The sequence below is a fragment of the Arvicanthis niloticus genome, chromosome 5, assembly GCF_011762505.2.
Source record: "Arvicanthis niloticus isolate mArvNil1 chromosome 5, mArvNil1.pat.X, whole genome shotgun sequence".
NCBI classification, from domain to species: Eukaryota; Metazoa; Chordata; class Mammalia; order Rodentia; family Muridae; genus Arvicanthis; species Arvicanthis niloticus.
In genome coordinates this window covers 91,725,599-91,739,245 of record NC_047662.1, presented here as the reverse complement: position 1 = coordinate 91,739,245, position 13,647 = coordinate 91,725,599, and the positions used below count along the sequence as shown (strand labels likewise).

At 41.8% G+C, this 13,647-nt stretch overlaps 1 protein-coding gene across 4 annotated transcripts in view; it reads right to left on the bottom strand.

Moving 5' to 3' along the window:
* Positions 1-13,647, bottom strand: part of Abca1 (ATP binding cassette subfamily A member 1) — a 119,300-nt gene that overhangs the window by 53,449 nt on the left and 52,204 nt on the right. For all 4 annotated transcript variants that reach the window (XR_013110673.1, XM_076934966.1, XM_076934965.1 and 1 more), the window contains 2 exons: positions 2,849-2,941; positions 78-318 (listed from right to left, as the gene is read on the bottom strand). Coding sequence is in view for 3 of the 4 variants with exons in the window: in XM_076934966.1 (XP_076791081.1) it covers positions 78-318; positions 2,849-2,941 (334 nt within the window). In the remaining variant the exon portion in view is untranslated. The remainder of the gene's footprint in view (positions 1-77; positions 319-2,848; positions 2,942-13,647) is intronic.

The window sequence follows — 13,647 nt, the reverse complement described above, 5'->3', positions numbered from 1 at the left end:
GCATGAGGACTGACATAGGCTGAGCCCAGACCTGAGCTCAGGACGAGGACACGGCTTTGGTCTGCACAGCCACTCACTTGTAGAATTGTCATAGAAGGTGTCCATGTCTTCCTCGGTGCTATTCCCTCCGAAGAGGGCTTTGTAGTTGTTATCCTCATACCAGTTGAGGGACTTGATCTTCAGGCCCCCACCCTCTGGGTGACCACAGACGATGCGGGACACAGCCTGGTATATCTGGGTGGAGGAGCTGGAGCTGTTCACGTTGTTCAGAAACATCACCTCCTGCCGCATGTCACTCCAGCTCTTTGTGCTGAACAGCTGGTGTCAGGGTGGGAAGAGAAAGGAGAGGGGATGGGGAAGGGAACAAAGGACCAAACAAGGGTTGGGAAAAGAGAGAAACAAACACTTTTATTTCTTAACCTAAGAGCGATGTTGCAGAACATACTGTGTCTAACATCACCTTAAAACCCTGTGGTGATTAGCTGGGGCCTTCTTTCCTCACCTGTGGTGCTGGGACCTGCAGTATCTTATTTTGGAGTGATTCCCAACTGGTGGCTCTTCCTAGCACCTGCCTGAGGAGAGAATTCCTGCTCCTTCTTTTTCACCATAGCCCGCACTGTACACTTTCTCTGTGATATGCCCTTGGCTTACAGGGGAGGGTAACCACTCATCTTCCAGGCCAAGAAGAGCGGTTGTACTTGAGGTCATCACAGTGAACAAATGGACCAGGGCTGTGCAGTCTCCATCTATTGCAATGCCTCCCACCCTCCCTTATTGTCCCTTCAGCCTCTTCCTAGGTCCAACAGCAAGAGGGTAGACATTTGCAAACATGAAGTCACACTAAATAACTTCTTTCTAACCCCTCTGGATCTTAGGTGTGTGTTCTCAAGCATGCTCGTTCCTGTGCTTCATACCTGCTGCCCTTCGTGTGCACAGAATCCTAATTTCTCAAGGAATACCGTAGCTCTGTCTTTGCAGCCAACTCACCGCACTCGCTTTAAAATGGCATCTCATCCCTCTTCCTACCTCTCTTACATGGCTTATTTGTTCTTCACTGCACAGATCCCCATGGTCACATCATCAGCTGACCTGGTTATTTCTGACTTCCACCCTTCCGTGAGCTAAATGATGGCGGCGAGGTGACTCAGCTCACTGCAGGGCTGCAATAGCTAGCAAAGCCAAGCGCCTGTCCTGTCCTGTGTGTGACTGTGATATCACCTCCATTCTGCTGCTCAGTCTTGTCCTGTGTACATTTTCTCGAACCCACATATGACATTAGTGTCAGCTCTCACTCATCCTCACAGCCCCACTGTCAGGCCAGCTAATGCGCATATTCTCTGAGGCTCTCAGGTCTATTGCAGTCAATACAGGAGTTTGTGAGGAATTCTTGGAAGGGGCAAACCAGAACATAAACTTCAGAGTTTAGAGGCAAAGGGCATAGAAAGTACTTTTTAATTATTTTGTTTTAGCCCAGAATAAAAGCAGGTACAATGACAGCAGAGAAACTTGCTGGAACAAACCCTGAATCTACAGGTACCACCACTACTACTCACCCACCTGGCCACTACTATGACCACTTTGCTTTCTTCAGCAATGAGCAGCAAAGAATGAGACAAGAAGGGGACCCTCCAGAGCAGTGTCAATTCACAGGGCCCTACAGACAGGGACTTTTAAGATGCTTTCTCTTTCTGCCCTCTGGCAGAACCCTAACTGGTCCAGTTTCTCAATCTATCCAAAGGTCACTCACTCTCCCTAACAGAGGCCCCAATAACAAGATGACAAAGTTTGTTCCTAAAGAGGGGGACATGAGAGCCAAGACCTTCTGTCAAAGATGGCTAAGCAGAGTTACAATTAATAAATGAATCAATGAAAGAAAGAAAGAAAGAAAGAAAGAAAGAAAGAAAGAAAGAAAGAAAGAAAGAAAGAGAAAGGAAAGGAAAGGAAAGGAAAGGAAAGGAAAGGAAAGGAAAGGAAAGGAAAAAAGACACATGGATGTACAGTGAGGTGGTGTGCTTGGTCCCAGGGTATTCTAAGCTTTCCAAATGTACTACTTGTTCAATGACAAATGTGAAATACTTTTATTGTCAGGAAACAAGGTAACTTTTTGAAATTTAAAAGGGAAAAAAGACGATACACACATGGAAAATGAGTTAAAGGATCAGTTAAAAATAAGGCTGGGCCAAGTTTGAGAAACTTTCCTCCATGAATTATTGTATTCCAGTGTCCTGAACACTGTAGCCTGCCTTGTGTTCCATCTGTGACCAATGGAACAGAGAGTGGTGGGATTCACAGGCAAGGTGAACTGTGATGTCAGGACAATGTCCACTCTGTCATGTGTGACAACATGAAGACCTAAAGGCCAGAGCCGCTCAGTGTTCACTAGGCCCCACATTCCCAATGCTAAGAAAGCCTCAGAGGCCAGATTTCCCAAGGCAAAATCAGGCTGAGGAAAGCCACAGCACCCCAGTCAGCTAGCAGAGGTGTATTCTGATGCAGTGGCTGAATGGACAGCTTTGTTATTGAAGAAGCAACATGAAGAAGTTGCTGTCAAAGTCAGTGCACAGGGTAGGAGATGGAGTAAGAGAGAGAATTCTTTCACAGCTCACAGAGAAAGGTCAAGACTAGACATGGGGTCTTAAGCCACTCTCTCTGCAACATTGATGGAGTTTAGTTTCTTCTTCTCCAGTGGAGGTCAAACTTGATAAATTTTTAAATTACTTGTGCTTCTAAAATTTAGTTTGACGCAGCAGGTGATATTCAAAATACAAGGACCTTGTTGGCAGAACTCAGAACTAAAGAAAATAATAGTGGTTAGTCTGTCCACTGTGGCTTAAAAAGTACAACTTACCTCTTGGGCCAGCCCCCCTAAGCTGTCAAGCAACGTTTTGGTGGCGTCAGTCAGATGCTGGGTCAGGAGAGGAGATGTGGAGTTTAGTCTTGTCTAGAAAGAGGAGGGAAAAAACCTTTAGCTCAAATACAGGCTTGAAATCTCTACATAGAAAATACACAAATAAATCAAAACCATTCTCAATAAATATTGAATTTAAGAAACAAGAAACCACTTCTAGCCAAAATAAAGAATACTGGATAATTACTCTAACTGCATGCCTGTTTATTTATTTTCTTCAGATAAAGATTTCTCTTTCATGAATGGTTCTAGGAGTACAAATTGAAGGCTAGTAAATAGAAAACATATACACATATGTAGTACACACACAGGTGGGCACAGGTGTGTGTGTGTCCATGCACACAGGCTTGTATGAATGTGTGTGTCTGTATGTGTCTGTGTCCATGCACATGGATGTGCATGTGTGTTCAATAAAATTTTGACCAGAAAGTCCCAAATCTATCTACAGTTCTACAAGACACATGTTTATAGGCATGGCCTGAGAAAAGAGTCTGTGATGGTTCACATTAAATAAATAAAATAAGTAAGTAAGAAAAGATAAAATTCAACTATTACCAAAGCAAGAGAACAATTCTCGCTCTTTTAATCTGTTGAGTTAGCAGATTTTCACTATTTTTAAACACTGGAGATGTAACACAGAACACTGTTCTTGTGTCTAGTGTTAGTCAATACCTTGCATTTACTAATTAACATATTTAGTTCTTATGATACATAACCTAGCTGCACAGTAAACAAGAGAAAATAATTAATCAGACCCAAAGGAAAGATAAATTACAATAGAAAGCCTAAGCGGGTGGGGGACAAAACTCCCACAGGCTCAGAAATCAGAACTGCTGTAGAACCAAGTTCGACTTCAGTTCCATGATCAGGAACAATAAGGAAGAAACTCTCCAGGGGGGAAAGGCAGCTTTTCTTAGTGTTTTCATGGGTTCTGTTTTGTTTCCTTCCATAGTGTACCGAATGCCTTTGAGAATTTTAGACTGTTTTGATGGCATTTATCACGTCGAAGATTGCTGTGAGATTGTAACAGAGAGTGCTAAGAGTGGGCAGGACTAACAGCAGGGAACAGCCTCAAAGGTGTTCTTCTAATTGCATTTTTTTGACATGTTCTTTAAAGTGAGTTCCAAATGCAGAATACTGAACTACGAGCAACATAGTCTCAGTGGCTGGCACAGTTCTATATGAACATCTGCCTCTGAAAGAACCGGATCTGCTGGACACATGGGCTCTACTAGGAAAGCCTGTGAGTAAGAGGTAAGTCCCAGAGCTTCTACACTCACAGTCCTCCAAGAGACCTATAAATGCCATAAACTCAGGGACGCCTGTGATATAACTCACAGATCACTGCAAAGGCCGTTCCTTCCAGTGGGAACTCAGGAGCAGAAACAGTGGGCTGCTCTCCTCTCTTTCTCTCTCTCTCCCAGTTCACTTCATAACTGAAGATGAACCTGTGATTTCAGTCAGGGAAATGCTTACAAACAAAGAAATCCCAATCAGAAGTGGCAGGAGGCAAACTGATTTTGTGCTTAGCATGGCCCACTGCTATTAATTTTGAATTAATTTATGACTCAAGATTATAAAGCAAAAAATAAATGAGGACAAAACAAAATTTCCAGAGTCACCTTATATGCATTTTCAAAATCTAAAGTGTAGGTTGGATACATTTCTTTTTTGAAGCCAAGCCTAGATCCCCTGTGCCTCCATAACCTCAGTTATTCTGCTGCAGAGCGGCAGTGCTGCATGCATCACAGAGTTTCATGAACACTGAACTGCAAGATATCTATGATGTTCTCTGAGCAGAACATCTGTCACTCAGTAAACTTCAGGAGCAAAAGATCACTTTCGTCTCCCACTTCTCCCCTTCCCTAAAAGTAGTCTCCCAGTGCTCAGAAAGACAACCGTCCTGCCTCCGTGCCTTGCCCTGTGCCAATCAGGTCTACAAGACACCAAATGCCTGAAATAGTCTACCCTTAACAGTAGAGTGAGCAGGCGGTCCTATGTGGCTTCTCCATCTGAATAAATTTGCATCTTAGTAAGTAGTGGCTATCCCTCGCTCTGGCTTTTAATTTGGACAGTTTAGAGTAAGCTTATTCTCCTTGTTTTTCCACAATTCAAAAACCATTGGTATGAACCTTGCACCTGCCTGCTTAACCCTTGAGTGTAACTAGTCTTACATGCAAACACAAAGACCTGGTGACCTTGCCCACAAATATTGGAGCTTTGATAAGCAATGTCTTATCAGATGACTTGACTGTCAACAGTCAAAAGTCTAAGTCTGTTGGCTTAAGTGAGACATTGGGGTTTTAGCCCCATATTGGCTAAACCATCCACATGTAATATGGTACAGCAGTCAGCGTCACCGTGAAGCTCATTTTCATGTCAGGGCTGGTGAGATAAGAAAGGTGCCTCCTGCCACGACTTGAATCTGACCACCAGAACCTTCATGGTGAACGGAGAGAACTGATGCCCACAAAGTGACCTTTGACCTTTACATATATGCCACAGCACGGGAGTGCCACACAGAAACAAGTAAGATGTAATTTAAAAATAACTTGTAAGTAGATGTTCAGTATACTTGAACAATATTGGCGACCTGCAGTTGATACAAACTGATGTCCAAGGCACGGACTGATGTAACAGAGTTAAGATACATGCACACAATTCAAACTCAGCATCAGTCTGCAGCTTGGATTAGGGAGATATTTTTTGTTCTAGGTCTCATTGCATTTGGAGGTGGGGGGAGCTTTGATCTTACAGCATACAGAGATGGTACTGGTGGCATCAGCAGAATGAAATGCTTCTAAGTGACAGTCAAAAGATAAGCCATTCAAAACTACTCCTGGGTCAGATAGTCATGTTTTCCATCTAACCTCGTTGTTTGCAAATAAATTCTTGGTAGATTAAAGAGCTGAAAGAAATATGAAAGTTTAAAAAAGATTGGAGAGAATATTAGAAAACACATTTATGAACTTGAGCTCACGAAGACTTTTAAGCAAAATATAAATGGATGCAACCACAAATAAGAAAGTGGATGTATATTTTAAATGTAAAACCTGTGTATAAATGAAACCACAAATGACCTAAAACATTAAGTCAAAGACTAGAATAATGGAATTTTGTACATCTTTAGTATAAAATGGGATACCAGCTAGCACTTAGCAGATACCATATACACATGTATCGATGTTGATTAATCTCCAAAAACCATGGAGCTTCCTGAGAAAGAACAGGGGCCGCTGAGCACACATGAACACACAATGTGAACTCATGTAAGCCCATACCAAGTGCTGCTGTTGGCGGTATTTACATATAACAGTGTAATGTTTAAAAACATGCAACTCCAGAATAGGCTTTGCCTTTGGGGAATAGACAGGACTACACAGATGGTAGCCATGGTATGTACGATGGTTTAATCTGTGACTACAATCTGAGTGACGACAACAGCCCACTGGTGTTGTTTCTGTCATTCTGCCTTTTAAAAAAATATATATATACATTTGAAATGTTTTCCAATTTTCTCTTGAATGCAATACGACTATGATAAAGGGGGAAGGGGGGCCCAAGTGGGTGTGAAGAAGGAGAGAATGCATATCAGGTGTTAAAGGCAGCTCACATCTTTGGATATTGCTGGGATCTTACAGGATACAGAGATATTGCTGGTAGCATCATAACTCAGGAATAACTTAGGGCGTGAAACTTGAACACAGAGTGCCATCCACACCTGCGACTCACTGTGACCTCCGGCTCACACCTCCTTGGCGAAGGCAGAGCTTGCCACAACACTGCTCCGCAAAACTCTCCTTATACACTTAAGGTACTCAATAAATAAGGCACCACTCAGAATTCCTGTTTTTCTCCTGACTGAAAACATTCTCTTGACTATGAATTCAAATTAAGTCCCTATGGTCCACAGGAAGAAAAGCACTTTCCTGCATGGGGTAAAGAAAGAAGTATAGATGGGAAAAAAAAATACTTAGTTAACGACTGTACTTTCTGTATTTAGCTCAACAGAAATCCGTGTATTGTCCGATATATTTAGATCATAACTAAGTACTGTAATATCATAGAATACACATTCTTGCCTTATTATTCAAAGACTTCCACTCATTTTCTGTAACATGTGTACATTATATCAGAACGGTATTTCCTAAAAGCCCCCAAACAACAAACGTTATGTCACCATCCTCTGAGAGTCTAGCAGATAACTTCATTACTTCTCTTCTCACTGGCTTAATAGATATTCTGTGAAAGACTGAAACATTTTAAAGGTCGACAAGCTAACGGCATCCGCTTGGCTTTCATTTCTGAGCTGGTATTTTACTCAATGTAGGGTCTTACATATTTTTTTTAACATATCTCAGTAGATGTTTCCAGAAGAAAAGCTTAAAGGGAGGAAGACACATCTCAAAGAGAAGAAATGAGCCAGTGTAATCCTGTCTCAAAAGCTATGCAAATCCCTGGAAGTGCTTTGTCTTACATGCTCCTCCTCAAGTCATGAACCCCTGGAACCTGGCATGGCTGCCCTTGGTACAATGACGTTCAGTGCTCTGACGTGAATCTCTCAAGTCTGCCTCTGATAGACTCTGATCACCTCCCCGGCATCACATCTCAACTCTGCTCCTCCTGTCAATGTCCCCCATCAGTATACCCAGTCCATCCTGTTCCCCTAAACATCACTGTCTCTTCCCATTCCCCTCAAGACCTTGCGCATACCAGGTTTTCTTTTAGTAACATTCTCTCTTTTGATGTGGCTAACCTCCATTGTTCAGGCCTCTAAATAAAATTTTGTGTGCCTCTCTGTAAGTGCATAATACAAAATGATCCCTGGTACATGCCTGACTTCTCTTTAAGGTTGTGCATTGTGGCAGTGGTCTATAATCCCAACATTCGGGTCTGAAGCGTGAGGATCAGAAGACCAAGGCTGATCTGGACTCTCTATAAAGATGCTGACATAACATCGGCAAAAACCACCTTCCCCTAAATGACTTCCCAAAGCACATGTAGCTCTAACTCCCCACTTATTTTGCCCTAGATTAAGGGTTAACAAGCTTTAAGCTGGAGGCTGGAGTGATCATTCAGAGCATCCACTTCTCATTCAGAGGACTTGATGCACGATTTGGGTCCCAGTACCTACATGGCAACTCACAACCATGTGAAACTCCAGCCCTAGGGGATCCAATGTCCTTTTCTGGCCTCTCTAAGATTAGACATGCACTTGGTACACATGAAGACATAAAGGCAAAACACCCATACACACAAAATAAAATAAAAAATAAAACTTGAAAAAAAAAAGAAACAGCTTTAAACTGAAAACAAGTCAGCTATGTACCATGGACAAGGATTATCCTAACCAGTCAGTCTCTAATATTTCCATGACATTTATGGCCATCCCACTCTGAATGTGCCCAACCGAATGCAGTCTAATATTTCCATGACAACAAAGCTTTCCTTTGAGGAACATTTTAGTATTTTTATTAAAACAGGGAATGATTGACCTTATGTCTAAAGAAGGTATTAACATATTAAAAATAACAAGTTAAATATTAAATTTTATATTAAATGTTTTTCATGCATTAAAATGTTCCATGTTTATGGTGCTTCCAAATACAGTTCAACACACTTATTAGCATAACTTAGGAAAAAAGCAAGCCTTTACCTTTAAAACCACGGCATTTCTCCAGAGCAAATATGTAATTAAGGCACATGTGTTTGGGCAAATGGAGTTGAGCAGTCATGTTAACAAAATACTACATTTACCAGTTTATCGCTCAGTTTGTGCACGTGAGCACACAGTCTGAGAGTAAATCCTCACAGCACGTTGCTGCATCAAATACCAAATGGTGAGGGCCACGGTTGCTTAGAGACAAAGGCACACCGTGCAAACAGCTGGACAGTAAAGCCAAACCAAGTTCACGAAATCTAATACTTTCCACAAATGTTTGAGTCTTGCAGGCAAAAGAGGAAAAAAGCAAAAATTCTTCCTTACAAAAACCTTACATAAAAATTCTCCTCTACAAAAGGCCTACATAAATGCCATAAGCCAAGGTCGACACGTGACATGCTGAAGTATTGAGCCCTTAAAAATCATAAACTTGGCAGAGGAGATGGCTCAGTGGTTAAAGTGCTCATGACGGAGGCATGAGAACCAGAGTTCAGATCCCAGAACCCACACAACTATCAGGTATGCATGGCAGCCTGCCTGTAACCCCAGCTTTGGAAGGGAGAAACAAAGGGGCCCCCAAAGCAAGTTGTCTAATGAGATGAGTCATACTGACAGATCCTTTCTTACCGAATAAAGTACAAAAGAATGATTCCCAGCATTTATTTGTGACCTCCATGCACACATATGTATGCCTACACATATACACAAGTACCCACCTACATACAAACGTGTGCACATGCACACACACACACAAAGCAAATGGGAAAAAGGTCACCAAGCAGAAGATAATATCAAGCCCCATGTGTCCTCTGAGTCTTTGTCTACAGAAGTTAAGAACAAGCCCAGATCTTCAAGATAAGGCAGCTCTACTTGTCCATTACTCATATGCACCTTGGAAAGCAGACAACCCAGATGTTAGGTCACTGGTTTTCTAGAAAACACAGGCAAGTTCTGCCCTGATAAAAACACATAGCTTGAATCACAAGACATCTGGAGAGAGTTCTTCATTCCATAGAAACAGAAGCCTCCCTTTTAGGCAGACAGTATTCTTAGAGGTCAAGACGACCCAAGCACAGTCATGTGAGCAATATCCAAGGTATTGATGACATGAGATAAATCTGTGGTCTTGCCCTCCAACTTCAAGAATCAGATACCATTCTCACATTACTGAGACAATAGTGAGCCAGGACCAGAACCCCAATCTATCTAGGGCAAACCTTACTTCCCCTCAAAAACCTGGAAAGAAGTCCTTAAATATACTGCCTCAGCCTTTTTTCCCTTCAATTTATTTATTTATTCACTTTACATCTCAATCACTGCCCCTCTTCCTCCCAGCCCCTCCCTCACATAGCCCCCCCTCCCATCTCCTCCTCCCATCTCCTCCTCCCATCTCCTCATCCCATCTCCTCATCCCATCTCCTCATCCCATCTCCTCATCCCATCTCCTCTGAGAGGGTGGAAGGTCCCCCTGGGTATCCCCTGACCCTGGCATATCAAGTCTTTGCAGGGCTAGGTGCAGCATCCTCTCCCACTAAGGCCAGACAAGGCAGGGGAACAGAATCCACAGATGGCCTTTAAAGTTGGTCTTCCGAACCCATTAGAATTACAACTCCACAGGGCATCTCATCTGCCTTATCCATGAGTGAACTTCAGCACCTAAACCAAGTACAATGTGTAGAGCAGATGTCCAGTAAGTAGTTGGATTTTGTAGGATGGATGTTTCAAAAAGAGACACTCCACTTCCAACTGTTTACTCTGTGCATGAGAACCCTGGATAGGTACTGTTTATTATTCAACAGAATCACTCTCAGAGCATGGATGAAAAAAAAAAAAAAGCAGAGAGATCAATAAAAGCTGAGGGCACTTAGAGAGCATTTCAAACAAATAATAAAATATACACTCCAATTCAAAGGTAGTTGTGGCAGGTGAAGTACTACTAATGATATTCACACACTAATCTCCGGGATCCATGAATACATTAACAATGGGGCAAGCATGCTTTGTAGAGGTAATTTGGTATGTGGACCTCAAAACAAGGAGATCACCTTGAATGACCTGGATGAGCAGATCTAACGACCCTAGCCCTTAAAAGCACAGAACTTTTTCTACCTGCTGACAGAGGCAAAGGTCAGAGATTTAATCCAGTCCAGGTGCTCAACAGAGAAGTGTGTAGAAAGGATGAGAGACACAACATTGCCTCTGAAAGCAAAGACCCATGTAGTTCATAACTGCATTTCATGTTAAACTCCTGTGCAGAAGCGAAAGAAAAGAAACCAAAGAACAGTTCAGAGAAGGTGAAAGAAAGATTACCTGTTCCATCTAGCCCACGTGGACAGCCAAATCCACCCTGCTGAGCAGTGACATAACCCAAGTTGTTGCCAGGTGCCCCAAAGCTCCCTGTAAGGGTTATTATCTTAACAATACATTATGAATACTCGGGATTATCAGCATGTCCATGACCTCTGTTACATTTATCCTAGAGACAGGGTTCCATAAATCAATCTGCCCTTGTATTTACTGGAAAACCACCTTTTTGAGAATCCCAACCAAGCAGGGTTCCTAGAACAATTCTGACTTACAGCATTGTTCAGCAAGTGAGTTACCATGGAGATTGGCGAGTTTTGTTTGAGGTTTATGGCCATATCTGGACCAAAAAGTATCATTATGCACTGACATATATTCTCCAGGATTGTTTATTCCGCTTCTTTTTCTTAATGCTGAGCTACAAAAGGAAACATCTGCCTTACCAGCAACTGTTTTTAGCATACAATTTATATTATTTATGTCAATTAAATGATCAGCTTCCATTCGTTGAGCATGCACTGACCTCTTGATAAATCCACATAGAGATATTTAAAACAAATAATCATAATAAATGATAAACTATATTATCTCCATATAAAATAAGAGGAAACGGAGGCTTGTAGAGTCTAAGATATTTTTCAAAGTCAATGACATCTATGAAAAGCTGAACCAATATCTGAACCCAGATCTTGATGACCTCAAATCACGGTCTTCTAACTCTGTCATAATTGTCCCATGTTATCCCAATGCCATTACCCTGAACACCTAGAGGAGACCCAGGAGAAAGTCACAATATGTTTAGCTGAAAAATGGGGAAATGTCCAAACCCAAAACAGAAACAAGATAAGGGGGAAATACTTCAAAACATGTCTCTTACGATGACTTTTGGAACAGAATTGGCATATGAACCAAACAGTCTTCTCCCATGATACTGGGTCATGCATCTGGCTGTTGTCCTCAAAGTTCTTGTAGCAATTAACTGTCCATTGGTACAATTAAGAGCACAGGTAACACACACACTGACCGTCACAAATTAAAATTTCAACCAAGTAGCAAGAGAAAAAGTGTGCTTGTTAAAAGTCAAGTATCAGTCCCAGTATTCCAATTAAAGCTTAATCCAGTAACATCACAGACTGTTTGAAAGACATGCCATTCCAGAGGCAGCTCCCAAAACGTCTTCACAAAGCACAATCCTGATCAGTCGGTATCATCTTCTTCAAGAGCCCCTGTGTTTTGACTTTATGAGAGAGGGTTCCCAGCAGAAGCAGAATCTCACTTTCTATCTACACCCAAAAGACGTGCAGGGGGTACACTGAAGCCATCTTAATTAACCCTTGTTCATGAACCTACTAATATACAAGGCCACGACAGGACATGATGTCCCACAGCTGACAGGTTTGAAGGTATATTTCCATGGTGTTGGAAACCCTCCCAGAGGGGAAGAATTATCTGAGCTGTTGGACAGCTCATGAGACATCATGGACAGATGATGAGGGCCATGGTGGCATTCTACTTTAAATACTTTTCAGATTCCTCTTGTTCAGATTCTCTGTGGGAGGAGGGATTTATTGGGCTGAAAACACTACAGGTGTTCAAAGAGTAAATGGAAGTGAAATAGAATAAATGGGCACCAGAATCAATTTCTGTCTCTCCTTAAATAATTCATATTTCCTATGTTTGAAGGATGTGTTTATCTCTCTATCTTATAGCGAAGCAAAGCAGCCCCCAAACATGATTTCATATCACACCTTTCATGCCATTTGTAATGACCTTGACCCTTCGTGTCTCACAAGATGTCAACAGTCTGCACAGATCTGCAGAAGTATATTTATCCAAATATGCAGTGCTGCTGCTCAGAGCACTTCGAACATCTCCAATAAGGAAACATGTATCTCACTTGAATTACAGTGATAAAGGCAATAACCAATGGACTCACAGACCACCGAAGCAAGCACTTGGTAGTTTTAAAAACCTAAAACAGAATTAACTACTTTATGAGTAAACACACATTAAGCTGGGCATAAAAGCTGGTATGCCTGCACCCCACAGAAGCATCTAGAAGAAACTCGTCATTTTGCTGCCCCCTACTCTTCACACAACAGCTGCAGAGTTGAGACATGTACAAGAACGTCTCCATGGTCAGTTCAGAGACTCCACTCTGAGATGTTTCTAAAACCCACATGATCTAGGCTTGGAATGCTGATAAAAACTGACCGTCTTAGGACCCTGTAGGAATGCATAGTTCCCTGTTTAAAAAAAAAAAAAAAAGCCACCTTCTCAGAGTTCGACATGATTACAGCATCATCTTGGTACAATGAAGAACATGTCTCTTCAGAGAACCTATTGACACAACAGCTCTCCCTAGTACACAGAAAAGCAGAATACTGGATACTACAGATGCTACTGGAGTCATTTTGACAAAGGTCTCAGGAAACTCACAGATCTATATTGCAGAATTTCTATTAAAAAAAAAAAAAACCTGATGACCAATACACCAAGGTTCCCTTGCATTCCTTGGTTATGGTCTGTTTTGTGATGTTTTGTATGTCTTTCTAATACATTTCTGTCATTGTATGAGCTAATTATTTTTATGTGGTCTTACCCAACCCAATGTTTTACTGTCTAACACAATCTCCTCTTCTACTGGTTTTAAAAACACTAATACGTAGCCATCTCCCCATTAATCATTTCAAGACCTTTTCTTAAATCTGGCATGGGGTAGGGGGGACTCTTTCTTCAAGCAGTCTCTTCCTCAGAAATATATTTTTAAAAA